Here is an 18,605-nt window from a genome sequence, read left to right on the forward strand (position 1 = left end):
AAGACCTCAAGTCTTGGATAGGATCCTTCCATCACCAAAATCTTGATTTTAGTCCTCTACGACCCTGAACAGAGGACCCAGTTAGGCTCTGCCTGAACTCTAGAGCCATGGGAACTATGATATGATAAATATCTGTTCTGTTAATATGCTAAATTTTATAATTTTTAAACATAGCAATAGAAAACTGATAAATTATAAATGTTATAATTTTTAAGCATAGCAGTAGGAAACTGATATATAAGCTGAGAAACTTTATGGAAGAATTGTTTGGAAAAGACACGTCCAGAGAGGCGATGTTTAACTTTACCTGTATACCACTCCAGGAGATGTCCACTGCTGAAGAGTTCCTTAGAAGGCTGTACCTTTGCCTCTGCCTGCTGCTACAGTGGAATCCCCTGTGGAAGGAGTGACAAGAGTTCTGTCCATCCTGAGGTTTTGAGAGCTAACAGAAACATAGCGGAGAATGAGATTTAGCTGTTACAGGATCAGGTCTCAGTAAGAACAGCGCGTTCTGATTCCTCATCAAAGACTAAACTTGGCCACAGTACAGTGAGGTGTGCAAACGAAAAAGGTTTTTGGGAAACATTGCTTTTAAGAGAATTGTATTGTATCTATTTAAACACATCAGACAAATCCTTCCCTAAGGGACATACATAAGAATTCTTTTTGGCTTTAGAAGGAAATATGCAGATGGGTAGTTTTGCTTTTTTTTTTTTTTTTTTTTTTTGAGACGGAGTCTCACTCTGTCACCCAGGCTGGAGTGCAGTGGTGCAGTTTCAGCTCACTGCAACCTCCACCTCTGCAGTCCAAGCGATTCTCCCACCTCAGCCTGCCAAGTAGCTGGGACTACAGGTGTGCACCACCATGCCTGGCTGATTTATGTATCTTTAGTAGTGACGGGGTTTGACTATGTTGGCCGCGCTGGTCTCAAACTCCTGACCAGAGGTGATCTACCCACTTCCGCCTCCCAAAGTGCTGAGATTATAGGCATAGCCACCGTGCCTGGCCTATATTTACATCTATTAAAAGAGAAAATAATATTAATGGTTTTCCAGTATCAAGCATAACTGTTGGGAGCCAAAATGCCTCATGTTTTTGCATCATCACAGTGGAAAGTCACATGGCATGTGTTTTACCCTTGTGGAATTTAGAAGCAAACTATGAAATGTTGTTATCTAGAAGGTAAAATGTTGCAATACATTTTAAATCAATACAAAAACCCTTCACAAAGATATGAACTACAATTATAACACTGGTCTAGGAGTATAATTTATTCATAAACATGTTATACAGTTTTAAATATGCAGTACTTCTAGGTGTGCTTAATATAAAGAAACTTCAATTTCAATTAAATGTCTCAATCACTGAGGTCATTTATATTTGTTGAAATTTAACAACCCACTGGATTGGTATAGACCTATCACATAGAATGCTTATGGAGAATAAAATGTCATGTTTTAAAACTAAATTGATTTAAAAACACTGCTAATAATTTGGGCATTTTATTTGGCAGAAGGTTGGTGTACCACAAACCTCAGTTGGACATGAGAAACCTACAAAGGTCACTGGAACAGGAAATTAGGGAGCCATTTGTTTTTCTCCTACTTGACTCTGATATATCATGTATGCTAATGATAAATTCATGTTTATGGAAAAAACCTCACTCTTTTCCGGTTCTTAAGCTTAAGAAGTTATGCTTCTCTATTGGCTGCCATAGTTATAAAGATGTTTTCTTATGCTCAAGGATTTTCATAATCTGGGTATTAACATTCTTTCTTATTTTTTTTTTTTTTAATTTTAACAACCAGACCTTTTCTTTCCTCTGTTTATTAGAGAATCCCTGACCCATTACTGTGCTCAGTGCTGCTGTTATGCAGATCCTCCACCTTGATATTTATATACTACTCATCCTTCAAGGCTCTGCAGAAATTCCACTTTCTCCTGAAAAACAGACTGATTCTCCTAGTAGTTATGGTCTCTTTCTTCTCTCTTTCTATTGCAGTCTTTTGTCTCTACTCAGCAATCTACACATTATTGTTTACCATTCCATTCACTGTCTTTTTTTTGTAATTTGGGATTCTTTATAGAGATTCACATACAGTCAGTTTTGGCATAATATATATGTTTTGAAAATACAAATTTGGATACTAGGGGACAGTTTTAACAAAACATAAATTTTGTTTTCTCTTTAGCACAATTTTATCCTCAAGAAACACTGGGCGAACAAGCAAACTGCACTCAGGTGAACAAAGCCATGTGGCCATACTCAGAACAGACGAACACACATACATGTCAAAATTATATCAACTACCTCAGCTCAGCACACACCTGTTATGAGTCACACTCAAATACGTTTAGTGTTACAAGTTTCTGCCTGATTTGAATAACCCTCCTTTCATCACTTTGCAAGAACTCTCAGATGCAACTCTTCTCACATTTACTTCCACAAGCAAACTTTAGGTTTTTGTCAAGGTAAAGTGCCACATTTATTGTAATATGTATGGATTCGTCAATTATTCCCACATGTAAAACTCCAGTTCCATATTTATTGTGTTTTAATCTTTATTTTTTTATGTGTCACTGACAATGTTTTTGAGTGTCATACCCCTAATTCCATGTTTCTTATTGGTCTTGTGGTTCATATTACAAGATTTTGCATAGCTTGATGATATTTTTAGCACGATCTGTGTCAGATAATAGCAGAACTGACTGTATACATTGATACTTTATTATATATAATCTAAAATATATAGTTTATGGAATAAATAATGTAATTATACTTCCTGTAATGCTGAGAAGTAATATCTGTTTCAATTACCTATTGCTGCATAACAGACAATCCTGGAACTTAGTAGCTTAAATCAATACCATTTCCCTCTCTCTCATGGTTATGTGGCTTGACTGGGCCCAATGGACAGTTATGCTGGTTTCAGTTGAAATCCCATGGAGCTATAATCTGATGGCAGCTGGTGCTGAAGCAAGAGATGGACTGGCAGGCTATGATGGTAATGTTTCCCTCTTTTTGTGAGTAGTGCCAGGGCCTGTTCTCTCTACCTGGTGTCATCTCGTGTTATCCATGATAAGTAGACAGATTTCTTATATCTTCATGTAATTAAACAATTTCAACAATTAAGACTCAGGGTTCCCAAGAAGCACAAACAGAAACAGCCAGGTGTCCCTAGGCCTTAGACCTGGACCTGGCACAGCATCACTTTTCCCACCTCCAGTAGGCCAAGCATCACAGGGCTGGCCCTGACTTCAGGAGAGAGGAAATAAACACTTTCTCTTGGTTAGTAAATAGCAAAGAATCTGTGACTATCTTTAATCACCATGGTATTCTTCACTAATAATTTGGTACATCAACATTGTAAGATTTTAGAGCAATATTTTAGCAATTATTCAATCTAATATCATCAATTTATATGAAAGTGTACTGGAACAAAATGAAACAATAAAAGACAGAGTTGGACTCGCGTCGCGACCTCGGAGACGTGAAGCTCTCAAGGCTCCTCCCGCTCCGGGTCGGCGCTCTCCCTTGCTCTCCTCGCCCTCCGCCCCAGCCCCGGCCCCGCGCCCGCCATGGAGAAGACTGAGCTGATCCAGAAGGCCAAGCTGGCCGAGCAGGCCGAGCGCTACGACGACATGGCCACCTGCATGAAGGCAGTGACCGAGCAGGGCGCCGAGCTGTCCAACGAGGAGCGCAATCTGCTCTCCGTGGCCTGCAAGAACGTGGTCGGGGGCCGCAGGTCAGCCTGGAGGGTCATCTCGAGCATCGAGCAGAAGACCGACACCTCCGACAAGAAGTTGCAGCTGATTAAGGACTATCGGGAGAAAGTGGAGTCCGAGCTGAGATCCATCTGCACCACGGTCCTGGAATTGTTGGATAAATGTTTAATAGCCAATGCAACTAATCCAGAGAGTAAGGTCTTCTATCTGAAAATGAAGGGTGATTACTTCCGGTACCTTGCTGAAGTTGCATGTGGTGATGATCGAAAACAAACGATAGATAATTCCCAAGGAGCTTACCAAGAGGCATTTGATATAAGCAAGAAAGAGATGCAACCCACACACCCAATCCGCCTGGGGCTTGCTCTTAACTTTTCTGTATTTTACTATGAGATTCTTAATAACCCAGAGCTTGCCTGCACGCTGGCTAAAACGGCTTTTGATGAGGCCATTGCTGAACTTGATACACTGAATGAAGACTCATACAAAGACAGCACCCTCATCATGCAGTTGCTTAGAGACAACCTAACACTTTGGACATCAGACAGTGCAGGAGAAGAATGTGATGCGGCAGAAGGGGCTGAAAACTAAATCCATACAGGGTGTCATCCTTCTTTCCTTCAAGAAACCTTTTTACACATCTCCATTCCTTATTCCACTTGGATTTCCTATAGCAAAGAAACCCATTCATGTGTATGGAATCAACTGTTTATAGTCTTTTCACACTGCAGCTTTGGGAAAACTTCATTCCTTGATTTGTGTTTGTCTTGGCCTTCCTGGTGTGCAGTACTGCTGTAGAAAAGTATTAATAGCTTCATTTCATATAAACATAAGTAACTCCCAAACACTTATGTAGAAGACTAAAAATGTATCTGGTATTTAAGTAATCTGAACCAGTTCTGCAAGTGACTGTGTTTTGTATTACTGTGAAGATAAGAAAATGTAGTTAATTACAATTTAAACAGTGTTCCACATAACTTCTTAATTTCTACATTCCCTCCCTTACTCTTCAAGGGTTTCCTTTCAGTAAGCAACTTTTCCATGCTCTTAATGTATTCCTTTTTAGTAGGAATCCGGAAGTATTAGATTGAATGGAAAAGCACTTGCCATCTCTGGCTGGGGTCACAAATTGAAATGGCTCCTATATCACATAAGGAGGTCTTGTATATCTGTGGCAACAGGGAGTTTCCTTATTCACTCTTTATTTGCTGCTGTTTAAGTTGCCAACCTCCCTTCCCAATAAAAATTCACTTACACCTCCTGCCTTTGTAGTTCTGGTATTCACTTTACTATGTGATAGAAGTAGCATGTTGCTGCCAGAATACAAGCATTGCTTTTGGCAAATTAAAGTGCATGTCATTTCTTAATACACTAGAAAGGGGAAATAAAGTACACAAGTCCAAGTCTAAACCTTTAGTACTTTTCCATGAAGATTTGTGCACATGTGAGAGGGTGTCCAGTTTGTCTAGTGATTGTTATTTAGAGAGTTGGACCACTATTGTGTGTTGCTAATCATTGACTGCAGTCCCAAAAAAGCCTTGTGAAAATGTTATGCCCTATGTAACAGCAGAGTAACAGAAAATAAAATTACATTTTATAAACCATTTACTATGGCTTTGTAACAATTGCATACCCATATTTTAAGGGACAGGTGAATTTACTACTTTCTAAAGTTTATTGATACTTCCCTTTTATGTAAAATGTAGTAGTGATACCTATATTTCTGCATTGTGCATTGTGACACACTTGTCTAGGGATGCCTGGAAATGTATAAAATTGGACTGCATTTCTTAGAGTGTTTTACTATAGATCAGTCTCATGGGCCATCTCTTCCTCAGATGTAAATGATATCTGGTTAAGTGTTATATGGAATAAAGTGAACATTTAAAAAAAAAAAAAAAAAGACAGAGTTGGAGCTATCAATCTCTCTTAATTCTGTACATCTCATAGCCCTTCATAAACTGCCTGGGATATAGTAGGCAATAAATATATACTTGTCAACATAGAATTTTACTAATAAATAGAAACTGAGATTCAAAAATATTATATTTTAAAAAGCACTCAAGATTCTAACTTGCTGGAAGCATGCCTGGATTTTCTAAAAGACATTAAGACTTGAAAGAGAGATGAAAAGATAGCAGAATAAGATATTTCAGGATGTTTTAACTATTAATATTTTCACACCATTATTGTGTTTTCTCCACACACACATACACATACATACTTACACACAGAAAAATGAAATGACACAAAACAGTAAATCTAAGATAAATATTTTATTTCTGAAAAATATAGGACACCATCATGGTCTAAAACCAAGTTCATTGTGTCTTAGGAAATGTTTGACTCCTCACATTCATCCCACCCCAAAAATGTCCTTGTTTCACTAGAATCAAACTATGTAAAGACATATTCATCTTTTAGATCACTAAATAAATTAGTATGAAGAACATTATTTGTATTACAAAAGGTTACCTTTCTAATAAAAACATTAATGACATTTTTTTTCAGCCTGACTTCAAAAGAAAACACACAAAGTTCATTTTATATACGATTGTAACAGAAAAAAAAGTTCTTTTGGTTTATGTGAGGCACATGATGAAATGTTTCTAAATTTTCTTGAACTTGCAGGATGCGGCTCAGCTTGGATTTCCTCACTTTTGTTTTTAAGCTGGCATTTTCATTTAATAACCTCTATACCTTTTCCCCCTATATAAAAACAGCAATGTCGGCTTCTTCTCTATATTTTTTCTTCTTAGCCCCCTGCTTGGACTCTGAGGTGTTGTAATCTGACAGCAACTGTTCTCTCTCCTATACTTAGACTCCTCTTCCTTATTTTATAAACCTGGTTCTTTTTATTTCATTTTTCTCTGATCCAGAGTATATATTTCTTGTCATTTTTTTTTTTTTTTTGGAATTTTAGTTCTTTTAGAATGTACCAAGTCTCAGCATCTCATGGTCCTTTTCTGTTTTGTCCCTGTACTGCAGGAGCCCTGTGGATGGTGACTTATTGGTCATGTGACTTTTCACCATCCAGGCATGATGCTGAGTCTGATTCTTATGGATGTAGAAACACTTTCCAAATAACAGATCATTATTCATTGCAGTATTCAGTTATTTGTTTATAAGATGTGAAAATTAGATGTAATCATTTCTAACATCTTTATCAGTTCTATGTGACATTCTCTAAAGTATTTTGAAGAGAGATCTGACACCCATTGGTTTGAAAAGCGTAGTAATATAGTAAAACCTAGTGAGCAGGACAACCTCTTCTAAGGATCAGAATTCTCATCCTCCATCTTCCTGGGGTGATTTGCCTAAGAGTCTAAGGAATTGTGAAAAGGCATAGTTAGTCTCCAGACCTTAGCTTTTTGGAGTGAGGCATGTAATTTCAAGACTCTTGGGTTTACTTGAATAACTTATCCATGCATAATGTAACTTATTTAAAACACTTGAATATATTTATATAATTAAGCTCTATTATCTGTTATAAGAAATTTCAAAAGCTTCTTTCTAGGATGAAATGAATTTACTTGTTCCTCACCTTTAACTAAATATGAAACAATTTTGCTTGTACTCTTGTGGAAGTCAATTGTTTTCGTCTTAGCTTTCACATTTGTAGTTCGAAAGGGATTTTTGGTTATTATTAGTCTGTTTGTTTTACCTTTTCTTCTTTGTAAAACACATTTGTTTACTCTCATCGGATCTATAACTGGATACATTAGAAAGAGCTCGAGATTTAAAGTGAGATAATCCTTCATCTAAATCTCAACTTTGGCATTTTTGTCTGTGTTCCTGAGAAAGTTCTTTGACCTCTCTTAGCATCAATTTCCTTTTTGTAAAATGGGAAGATAACATTTAAAGGCATATGCCGTGCCTAACACTGTAAGATCTCAATAAATTTATACTACTTATCATGATAATTAGACCATGAACAAGGATAGTTTAATTTAAAAACATGTTGATGAAATATGAAAATAAGTAAAATGAGTTTCCTTAAAAGTTGTAGAGGTGTAAACTGAGAACATTGGATCACTAATGTTACTCATTTATCAAAAATATTTAAATGCCTACTGTGTTTCAAGCATACTTTCAGGAGCTGACTACAGAGCAATAAACAACATAGGCAAGTTCCCTGTGCTCATCCAGCCATCCTGTAGTGAGGAAAATCAGAAAATCAACTCACAGAATAGTATGATGATTTCTAATGTGAGCTAAGGAGTAGCAGGGTGTATACCGGGGAGGCTGCTGCTTTGGGGAAGGGGATAAAGGAAACTTTCTGCTGTAACATTGGAGCTGAGACCGGTAAGGTAGGAAGAGCCTGCAAAATTAATATCCAGGCTAATAGATGCAAAGTAGAACAAGCTTGGTGTGGTCAAGGGAGAGAACAATGGCCAGTGTGACTGGAGTGCAGTGGGTGCAACAGACCCTGGAGTGAGATGAGTTCAGAAAGACATACAAGGGCCAGAGTACGTGGAGTGCAATAGGGCATAGAACAGAGTTTGCATTTTATTCTAATTTGAGCAAGCAGGGTCCTTAGAAATAAAGTGATATGGCTTTCTTTGGGTTTCAAAATTATCACATTGGATGCTTTAGGTGGAATGGGCTTTAGGATCTGTGGAAGATGAGAGACCAGTTCATCAGCTATTGACATAGATTAAGGAGCTTAAGAGTGGGGGAATATTAAGCAGTGAGGATGGTGAGAAGTAATCAGGTTTGATACATATATGGTGGAGGTAATGCTGGGAAGATATGTGTAGTAATTGTATGCCAGGAAGTGTTGAAATAGCAAAAAGGGAGAAATCACAGCTAAGTCTCAAACATTTGGCCTGACTGACAGTAGATAGAAGTGCATTTCTGCATCAGGAAAGTTAGTGAAGAAAAAGCATATAGAGCAATGGTTTTGAGAGCATGGATGCTGGAGACAGACAGGGTTTGCTTCCAACTTCATGTACTGGCCAGGGGCAAGTTTCTAAAATTCTTTTTACTTTAGTTTCCTCATGTGTGAAATGAGAATCATAATACCTATCTCATTATTTGCTCTAAGCATCAAAGGAGGTAATGCATTAAAACTGTTTAGAGCAGTGCTTGGCATAGGGTAAGTTTTATTACTTAGAGCAGAACAAATTAAAGGTTCTCTTTTTTGACATGTACAGTTTAGGATGCCTTTTGAACACTTGAGTAGACATGCATGTGCATATCATAGGGTAGTGGCAGTGAAGATACAGAGAAGTGACCCAGTTTGAGATATGTGTTAGAGGCAGAGGTGTAACAATAGAGTGTCATGGTTGATGGAATGAACTCTGTGAACAGACTGGATTTGCATTCCATCTTCACTTACTGCTATGCATATGTTTTGTAACCTCTGAGTGTCTCAGTTTTCTCATGATTGAAATGAGTCTCCTAAAGGAAACAATCTTACAGCTTTGTTCTGAGGCTTAAAAATCTAATGTATGGTATGTGCCAGTTATTATTGAGAAAGAATGATCAAGAGTCATTATTGGGCAGGGTAAGTTTGAAATAGATTTTTAACATAGAGATGAATATGTATGTCTTGAATAAACCAAGACTACAGTTCAGGAAGAATCAAAGCTCAAGATATACATTTAGCATTCATTGGGATATTGATAGTATTTAAAGCACTAAAATGGGATGAATTCTCATAGGTTAGATCTAAGGAATAAAAAGCTATCACATGATATGTACTAATTATTATTAACGGGAGAGTGTCCAAGAGAAGTAGAGAAGTGATCAAGGTCAGAGGCACGTCTCAATTAAGATCATAGCTCAGGTACACGTACCAGATGACATGGAAGAAGCAGAGAGTCAGAAATATTTCAATACATCACTAATTTTTAGAGAGTCAGAAGTAATTTAATATTTCACTAACTTTTAGGAAATATTATTCATGAAATAGTCTTGTCTGAAGCGCTAGATTACAAATAGTCCCCCTTTAACATTTCACATATATGCCTTTGAATTAGACTGTAGGCTTCTTGTGGATGTGGTGTATTTCTTTTGGACTGTCACTGCCCCTAGCACAAGGTAGTACACATAGAAAGCACTCACTTCAATGCTCTTTTAAATTAAGTGTTTAATGTGATGACTAAAGTATCTTTACCCTATTACTACATGGTAGATTAACTAATAGGGACCTGAATAATTTTTTTCAAAGAAAGACATTTGATGGATAGCTTACTTTACTGTTTCCACACTCCCAGTAACTTTAGAAAATTGAACAATGCTCAAGGATAAGGTTTCAAAATGCATCTTAATTTTTGCATGTAGAGTGAAAAATTATCTTTACCTTACTATAAAAGAGTAGAGTTGTATTAGTTCATTTTCATGCTGCTAATAAAGACATAGCTGAAACTGGGTAATTTATACAGGAAAAAGAAGGAGCAAGTTCACATCTTACATGGATGTCAGCAGGCAAAGAGAGAGGTTGTGCAGGGAAGCTCCCGTTTTTAAAACCATCAGATCTTGTTAGACTTATTCACTATTATGAAAACAGAACAGTAAAGACCTGCCCTCATGATTCAATTACCTACCACTGGGTCGCTCCCACAACACATAGGAATTATGGGAGCTACAAGGTGATATTTGGGTGGGGACACATAGCCAAACGATATCAAGAGGTAAACAGAAAATATAATGGTTTTTTCACTTGAGCTGATTGATGCTGTAATTTCAGATACACACTAGAGCCAGTCAAAAACTTTCCCAGTTTCTTAACCTTTTGAACCATAGTCATTTAATATATAAAATAGAGATGATAATACTTACCTCATAATGTTTGACAGACCTGAATGAAGGTGTGTCCTCAAATGATTGTTTTATCATCTACCCTATTTGCAATATGTACTTTCTTTCATGAAATGTTTTGAGTCTTTACAAATTCCCATTTTACTGTGTGCACCAACTACAAATAACTCTCTCTTAATTCATTGTATGCCTAAACAATTGAACCTATTTTGAAAAATAATTTATATGACACAAGTAGTGAATGTGTATAAGTGTGTATCTCTGTGTAAGTGTATATCTCTGGATATAAAATTTCACAGAGTTATAGAAATATATTGTTTACTTGTAAAGATATAAATTTCTTTCCTTGTCATTGCTAAATGATTTTTCATGTGAAGCAAAAAGGATTGGTTTATTTTGTTTTGCATTTTTAGTTTCTTTTTTTCTTTTTTTTCTCTTTTAAACAGATTTAGCAGCATTCACAGTCAAGGACTGTCATGGACTGTCATGATCTCATTATTTCCTGGCCCCTAAAGAAGGAGCTGTGCTAATTAAACACATTTGATGGGAAAAAGTTCTGTTCACCTTAAGCTATTATTTCCTTACTTACTAGTGTTTGTTGCAATTTACAAACAAGAATTATACATCCCAGTGAATTGAACCTTCTTTCTTCTCTGCTGCCTTTCTCCCACACTCAATTTACCAGGTACAAAAGTTGCATAAAGTTATAAACCAGTTAGATGGCTTCTTGGGAATAAAGTTTTCATGGAACAGTTTCTTGTAGTGTAAAACCTCAGGAAAACTCAACAGCTCTTGCTGAGCCAGTGCTGATTTACATTTTCAAGCCAGGAGCTAAACATATCAATCATGTTTAACACAATGTACCTGCTTTTAGAAAGCTGTATACAGTCATGTACATTTATTAGTTTTCCAGGTTGAAAGCTTCATGCGTTCTTTGTTCTTTCTTTCTTTGTATCAAGAAAACACCACCCAGCCCCGCACCCCGCCCCCACACACAATGGTGTTTCATATTGTGACATTTTGTGGCATGATTATTTTTCCTGTCTACATCCTCATGTCATTGCTTCATTAATACTTTAAATAAACTGATTTTTTGCCATACATGGCTATTTTCAAGTTGTCATTTTGCCACTGAAGTTTGTTCTCTATGCTGTGTGACAGATTAATACTGTTATCGGTACATGTTTTTGAAATCAGTATTGACTTAATCTATGTATGTGGAATCATCAAATCATTTCTTCTCTAAAGGTGCACTTTCAAGTTCCTCGTTTTTTTGTTTTTCATGAAGAGTTAGTTTTTAAAACCTTGCCCAATTTACTTAAATTTTTTGTGCCTTGATTTTCTTATCTATGAAATGTACTGTATGAGTAAATTGAATGAGAAAACCTGTATGTAGTACTAAGCACAGAACTTACGCTTTCCTCTTGGGGCAGTTACCTCATGGAGAGCTGAGGTCCTTGTGTATTTCCTTGAGTATTGATGGGTTCCATAATGTCTTTTGATGATAAAAAATATATACTCTCTACTAATTTCCCAGCCCAGGCGATTTTCACTTCTTGTCTCTTGATATGCTGTGTCTAGGAGTTCTGAGTTGGCATGTATATTTTCTCACTATCTTGAGACTACGATGTTGGAGAGGCCATGTGTGTGTGGTCTAGCCCACAGTCCCAGCTGAGCCTAGGATTCGAGGCATTTCCACCAAGACATCAGACATGTAAATGAGGCAGTCATGAATGTTCTACAGCACTACCACAGAAACTTGTGATACTATGTGTACCAGAAGAATTTCCTAGCCAAGTGCTACCTGTATTCCTGACTCACAGTATCTTGAGATATAAGGAACTGATTATTGTTATAAGCCACTCAGTTTTGTGTAGTAATAGATACAGGAAAACTGACATATAGAAATAAAATGGCTTTTGTATCCTGTGACTTTAAATCACTTATTAATATTTAAAATTTTCTGTACATATATACACCCTTTATACATATTTAGAATACTCTGAATATACATGTAATTTTCTACATCTATATTCAGTTACCTGAGAATAATGGCTTCTATTTCAAACTTTTCAATATTATTCATTAATCTGCCTTCTTGCAGTGATAGAGGCCTTTGGTAAAAACTTGAATTAATGTGGTTATATCAGAAGAATAATATTCTTTTTGACTTCAGAGGGAAAGGTATTGAGAATACTCTATTGAGGATGACATTTATTTTAGTTTTTTTTTTGTAGACACACTCTATCAGATTAAAAATGATCTGCTCTATTTCTAGTTTCCTAAGAGTTTTTTTTTTTTAATTAAGAAACTCTCTTGAATTACTACTTTACAAACAATAGTTGTATATTGTGTCTCTTCTCTCTCCAATATGGAAGCACTATAAAGTTTTACACGTTACTTATGTTTATTGCTATAACTTTAGTAACTAAAACAATGCCTGTTGAATAAATCTTGTTGAATACATATATAAACAACTAAGAAAATATTTGAGTTTGTGAATCCCAAACATCATGCTTTCTATTAATGTATCTGTGGAACTACTAATCAAATTTGAAGATGTGAAAACTGCTGTAAATATTAGGTTGAATAAAATCTTATCTTAAAGTTAACAGTATGAAATATTACAAGTCTAAGAGTGACATAATTTCACAATTGAATTGATCTATCTATAATAAATTACAGTACAACCATACAATGGAATATTATGTAATTATTAAAAATATAGACACACTAATATATAGTTGATAAAGAATTAGCTCCAAAATCTTGAAAAAGACAAATAAAATAAGGTATGGTATAATGACTAGACCATAATGCCATTTGTATATACAAAGTATATATGCCTAATTCTAGATTCTTCCACCTACTTTGTAGTTTGGGAAACTAAGTTATGGAGAGATTATATAACTTGTCAAAGTTCACATATCTAGTAAATCTTTTCATCTGTACATCTATCTGTTTACCTGTCTGTCAATATTCATTATAAGCTAGTGAGATTGGCATGTCTTGTAAAGGGCACTGGGAAATGGAAGATGAAATAAAGAGACGACAGAGACTTACTTTGTATTGTTCTGCCTTTCATAGTTTTGAATTTGTATCTTATACATGTATTAGCTATTTTAATAAATTACAACATTAATGTTATTTTAAATTAATGTTATGTTTAGATTTTTTTAATGACAAGACATGGTTTACTACCTTTGCACATACTTTTACAATTTTTACTTCTCATATTGTCAGAGTTATTCTGTTTGTATTTTTTGAGACCTTTTAAGGGCTTAATAAATGTAAGTAATGTTACAGTGCTGCTTATACACCAATAACATTGTTAAAACTTCCATATGTATATGAATAATGCAAACATATTTTTATAATAAAAGAAGTCACATGTATTTTCACGGAATTTAATGAAACATGAGCTTGGTCCTAGTAAGTTTGATATTATATTTCAGTGAACACATGGGTTCAAATTTGAGATTTGTGGTGGTTGTAATTATAATTTTAAGAGGTCCTGAAGTCCTTATTCCCCTCAATTTCTCAAACCAAGTGAATGAAATAATACCTAGGAATGTCACAAAAATGCCATCCTTACGATTCATTTAAAATATTTGAATATGTCCTTTTTCTCCCAGGAATAAAAATAACAATCAAAACACCATCCGAATAGTGATGTGTGAAATGTTCTTTTTAAGGAAACCCTCATGCTATATTTTAATAGAAGTGAATACAAACTTAATAGCTATGCTTAAATACGCCTTCCTAACAAAAATGTTCCTTTGCTTGTAAAAATGTTTTTCTCAACAGCAATTGAATTTGGAAACATCTTTACCTCCTTATGCCTACACATATGGCCACCTTGCTCAAAAGAGATAAACACCTGCTGTACCCCAGATTATAAACATAAATTGAAAAGTACTAAAAAGCTCTGGAATGCATTGATAAGGAGAGGAATTACTTGCAGACAACTTATATAATAAATTATGTAATGGCTTATGTTACTTTGGCTATAACCAGTGTTAAGGAAAAATTATTCTGACGCTTGTTAAAGCAATAAGGCAGACACTTTTTTAGGACTATTGCATTAGGGGTCCAGACTATTGTGATAGTGGAGGGAGATCAGGTTCAATTCTGAATATAATCAAGACAGCTGGAGATGTATAGCCAAGGAGCAGAGTGGCAAGTTTGCTGCAGAGAAAATTACTAAGAAGAGACACCTAGGGTTGGGTGTTTGTTGTTAAACTGACTTAACATGATTCTTGCTGAAGGCAGGCAAGGGTGATCAGACATCAAGGGAGGGAGGATTCTCATTAAACTGACTTAGCAGGATTCTTGCTACAGTCAGTTAAACTGTAGCATGCTAGACTATGCAGGCCCAGCAAAGATGGAGGGCAAAACACAAGCTCTAATTGAAAAGAGGAGAGCAGGGAGTTTGTCCAAAGTTTGGTCATGGAGAGTTTGTCACAAAGCAGAATATGGCACATGCAACTGCAAATCAAAAGAATGTTAGGCATACCCAGAGCACTCAGATTCCCTTACCATATGGGCCTGCCTGGCCTGCCAAACATGATGAACATTAACTTTGACTCCCTGCTTCTTTTGTGAGTGGGTTGAGCTGCTTTTGGTGTGCTACATAACGACCATAAGGGAACACTTAACCTTTGAGGAAAACAAGGCAAAGCTATCTGCAAGGAGAAAACACTAGTCATGCTGGCTGAGAATACACAGCAAGTGGCCAAAGCATGACAGAGACTATCCTCTAAATACTGATTTTATGTTACTTTCTAAATGTTGGTATGCTGCATTTTCATTTTCATTTGTCTTAAGATCTATTCTGACTTCCATTTTGACTTCTTCTTTGATCATTGGTTGTTCAGAAGTATGTGGCTTAATTTCCACATATTTATGACTTTTCCCATTTTTCTTTTGTCAGTGATTTCTAGTTTCTTACTACTGTGGTAACAGAAGAAAAAATTCTACTTATATGAAGTGTCTGAAATAGCCAAAATTATGGAAGCAGAGAATACAATAGTGACTCTAATGGGTTGGGGGATAGGGGAATGGGGAGTTTTCAGTGGGTATACAGTTTCAGTTATGCTAGAGGAATAAGTTCTACAAATTTGCTGTACAATGTAGTGCCTATAGTTAACAATATGACATTGTTCATTTCAAAATTTGTTAAGTGGATTGATATTCTGTTAAGGTAGCTCCCTTTACCCCAAAAAGGGGAACACAAGAAAGGTGCTGGATTTGTTATCACATCGATTGTGTTGATGGTATCATGAGGCTTTGCATATTACCAAACTCATCATATTGTACACATTAGATATGTGCAGCTCTTTTTTCTATCAATTATAACTCAATAAAGATGTTAGGAAAATAAATGAGAAATGTCTTTAAGCAAAATAATATTGGTTTGTTTTTTTTTCTCTTGTTACTACCTACTTTTTGCCATCTCCACTCTAGGCCCTTGTTTTGACTTAGAGGTATAATTACTCAGGATAAAAAGAATAAATATGGCCCTTTTATGACCTTTCTTAAAATTCCTTGCTTATAGGATCATTTTGCAATTTTTGCAGATATTTATGTGGTAAGAGATTCTCCTTTGTTTACAGCAGTTTTGTAAATGCCCCTAATACAATTCTAATCACATAGTACTACTAAAGTCATAGCCTGAATAACAACAAAACATTAAGGAATATTGTTCATAATATCTTAATTGTGACCTAATCACAAAATGATGATCTTGGATGCCTTGGCATTCTTTGTGTGCTGGAGGTTGGGGAGGTGCAGGGAGGTGGATACAGTTTGCATCCATCCAAGGAGACTTAGAATGCTTGAAGAATGAATGACTTGGGCAAGAGTCATGGATACATGGACCAAGTTGTGTCAGTGCAGCAGGGTGGAAGAATAGTGGTTGCCCTTCATTGATTACTCACCATGTTCCAGGTACAGGGCTAAGCGATTTTTCTTATACTGCCTTATTGAATACTAAGAGGCAGAGAAAATATTGCCTCTGTTTCTAGATAACTAGTATAAAGATGCCCACAGTTACACATTTGAAAAATGATCATAATTATATTTCAGTCTGAGCCTATGTTTGGTAATTTAGAAAACTACATTTTTAAATTTTTTGTTATTGTTTAGATGACAAAATATGGCTAAGGAAGCTGAATGGTAAGAGCTTGCTACTCTTCACCTATGGGGTTTTTATTTTTGAAATCGAAAAGTACAATTTATTAAAGCATCCAAAACAAAAAAAAAATCAGGAACAAAGTTGAACAAAGATGTGCAATACTTATACACTGAAAACAACTGAACATTGCTGAGATAAATAAAAGAGTAAAAGTCATGGAAATAATTAGTATGGCATGGATTCAATGATGGGTTCTTTTTAATCAATGTATAAATTTAGTACTATCTTAATAAATATTTTAGCATGTTTTTTAAATAATAATTGATATGAGGACTCACACCATTTAATTAAAAACTTATTAACCAAGACAGTGTTAATAAGAGATTGACTTTAGATTTTTCACGTATAAAATATTATTTTTTTTAAATTATGACAACTCTAAAAGAGAGGTTTATAATTTTCATTTTGAATAATGAAACTGGGAATTAGAAATAAGAGTGGGTTGCTGAAAATTATAATGCTGGTTAGTGATAGACTCTGGGTTCAATTCTCAAATACCAGCCTTCAAGTTCTAGGTCAATTTCTGTCTTCAGGTTTCCCCTCTAACCTCCCAGTCCAGTTCCCAGGTTAAGTACAGATTTTTTTTTTTTTCCTGATAATCTCTCTATGAAACAGATGAAGAAATACATGAGGAGCTACTAGCAAATGAAGTTGAAGCATTTTCTTCTTGGCTAAGTATTATTAATCATGTGCAGACAGAGAAACTATTGTACTGTGAAAAACAGAAATTCTGCTTTAGCTCCTGCTCACTAAACAAAACAAGCAGTTGCTTAGCCTATGATGATATTTCATTTTTAAAGTGGGTTAAGCCCTGTTTTACCAACTGTAGACTCTGAGAATGAATATGGGTGTGAGTGCTTCTCAATGAAAGAGGAGAAAGAACCCACAGGAAACAATAGGCTCCTTGGGAGTTTGAGAATGCAGTTCAAATCTCCAGTGGACATTTGGGTAAAAAAAATTAAAGGCCAATTATAAACAAAAGAATAACAGTCTATGATAAGAAAATCCTGTGCTTGTGCTTTCTATGTATCCACGGTCAATGCTCCTGACAAGCAGCTATTTATTTTAAAGATTCTCAGCAAACATATGAGGTTTATTATCCTTTTGCACTATATGGACCTTTTGGGCTCCTGAGAAATGTATGTCTATTTAGAATTAGCTTTGAAAGTTCTTTTATTAGCTTCTTGTAAAAGGCCTAAATCATTCCTTTTTTTTTTTTTTTTTTTTTCCATTTGATAAGTTCTATCCCCCTGGAAATGTAGCTTCACAGGTTGATTGCAAAATCCCCGCCCTCCCCAAATAGGCTATTTTAAATATAAAGTGAAAATTTTGATAGTTTGAGGATTTGTTAACATATAATAATTCTGAAACAAGAATTATATTCAGCCTTAATGGTTAGAAAAGTCTAACCTTTTCTGTAGCATTAAATAAGAGAAATATTGGGGAAATAGGAAAACATTAGATTTAAACATAAATAATTATTACCTGTAAATTAATTCTTAATATAAAAATTATACCTTAATTTTGGCAAAAAATAGTAACATTTGTAAAACCATTGTTTGCAAATATCAAATGATAAACCTAATCAATAATGCTACTATAAATATTAGAAGAAATAAACCAATGTTTCTGAAAACATAAAATCTCATAGAAGACCCCATTCTTTTAGTGCTTTATTATCTGTCTTAAAATAATGTCTTTTGTTGCTCTTCTCTAGGTTCAGCAGAATATGGTAATATACACTAGCCAGAATGTCTATTCTCAGTTTGCAATATTTTAAGATTACGGAGTACATTTCCTTTTCTAATATAGAGAAAAAGATTATAGCATCAAAACACAATTTGAAATACATTGAAAGACTTGCTGACATAGAATAGATAACATTTTAATTAGTTTGCTTGGCAGCTAGAGATTTTTA

The 18,605-nt window shown here is 35.3% G+C and overlaps 1 protein-coding gene across 1 annotated transcript; it reads left to right on the forward strand.

Annotated features, from left to right (window-relative positions):
• The first annotated feature begins 3,559 nt into the window (after positions 1-3,559).
• Positions 3,560-5,629, forward strand: LOC123573615 (14-3-3 protein theta). Its single transcript, XM_045392809.2, has one exon. The coding sequence runs from the start codon at positions 3,580-3,582 to the stop codon at positions 4,315-4,317; it is 738 nt and encodes a 245-aa protein (XP_045248744.2). The 5' UTR covers positions 3,560-3,579; the 3' UTR covers positions 4,318-5,629.
• The last annotated feature ends 12,976 nt before the right edge of the window (positions 5,630-18,605 follow it).

The sequence above is a fragment of the Macaca fascicularis genome, chromosome 5 (assembly GCF_037993035.2).
Source record: "Macaca fascicularis isolate 582-1 chromosome 5, T2T-MFA8v1.1".
NCBI classification, from domain to species: Eukaryota; Metazoa; Chordata; class Mammalia; order Primates; family Cercopithecidae; genus Macaca; species Macaca fascicularis.

What these genes read in the sequence shown, in the direction of transcription:
- LOC123573615 (XM_045392809.2), top strand. Translation starts at nt 3,580, where the DNA reads ATGGAGAAGACTGAGCTGATCCAGAAGGCCAAGCTGGCCGAGCAGGCC.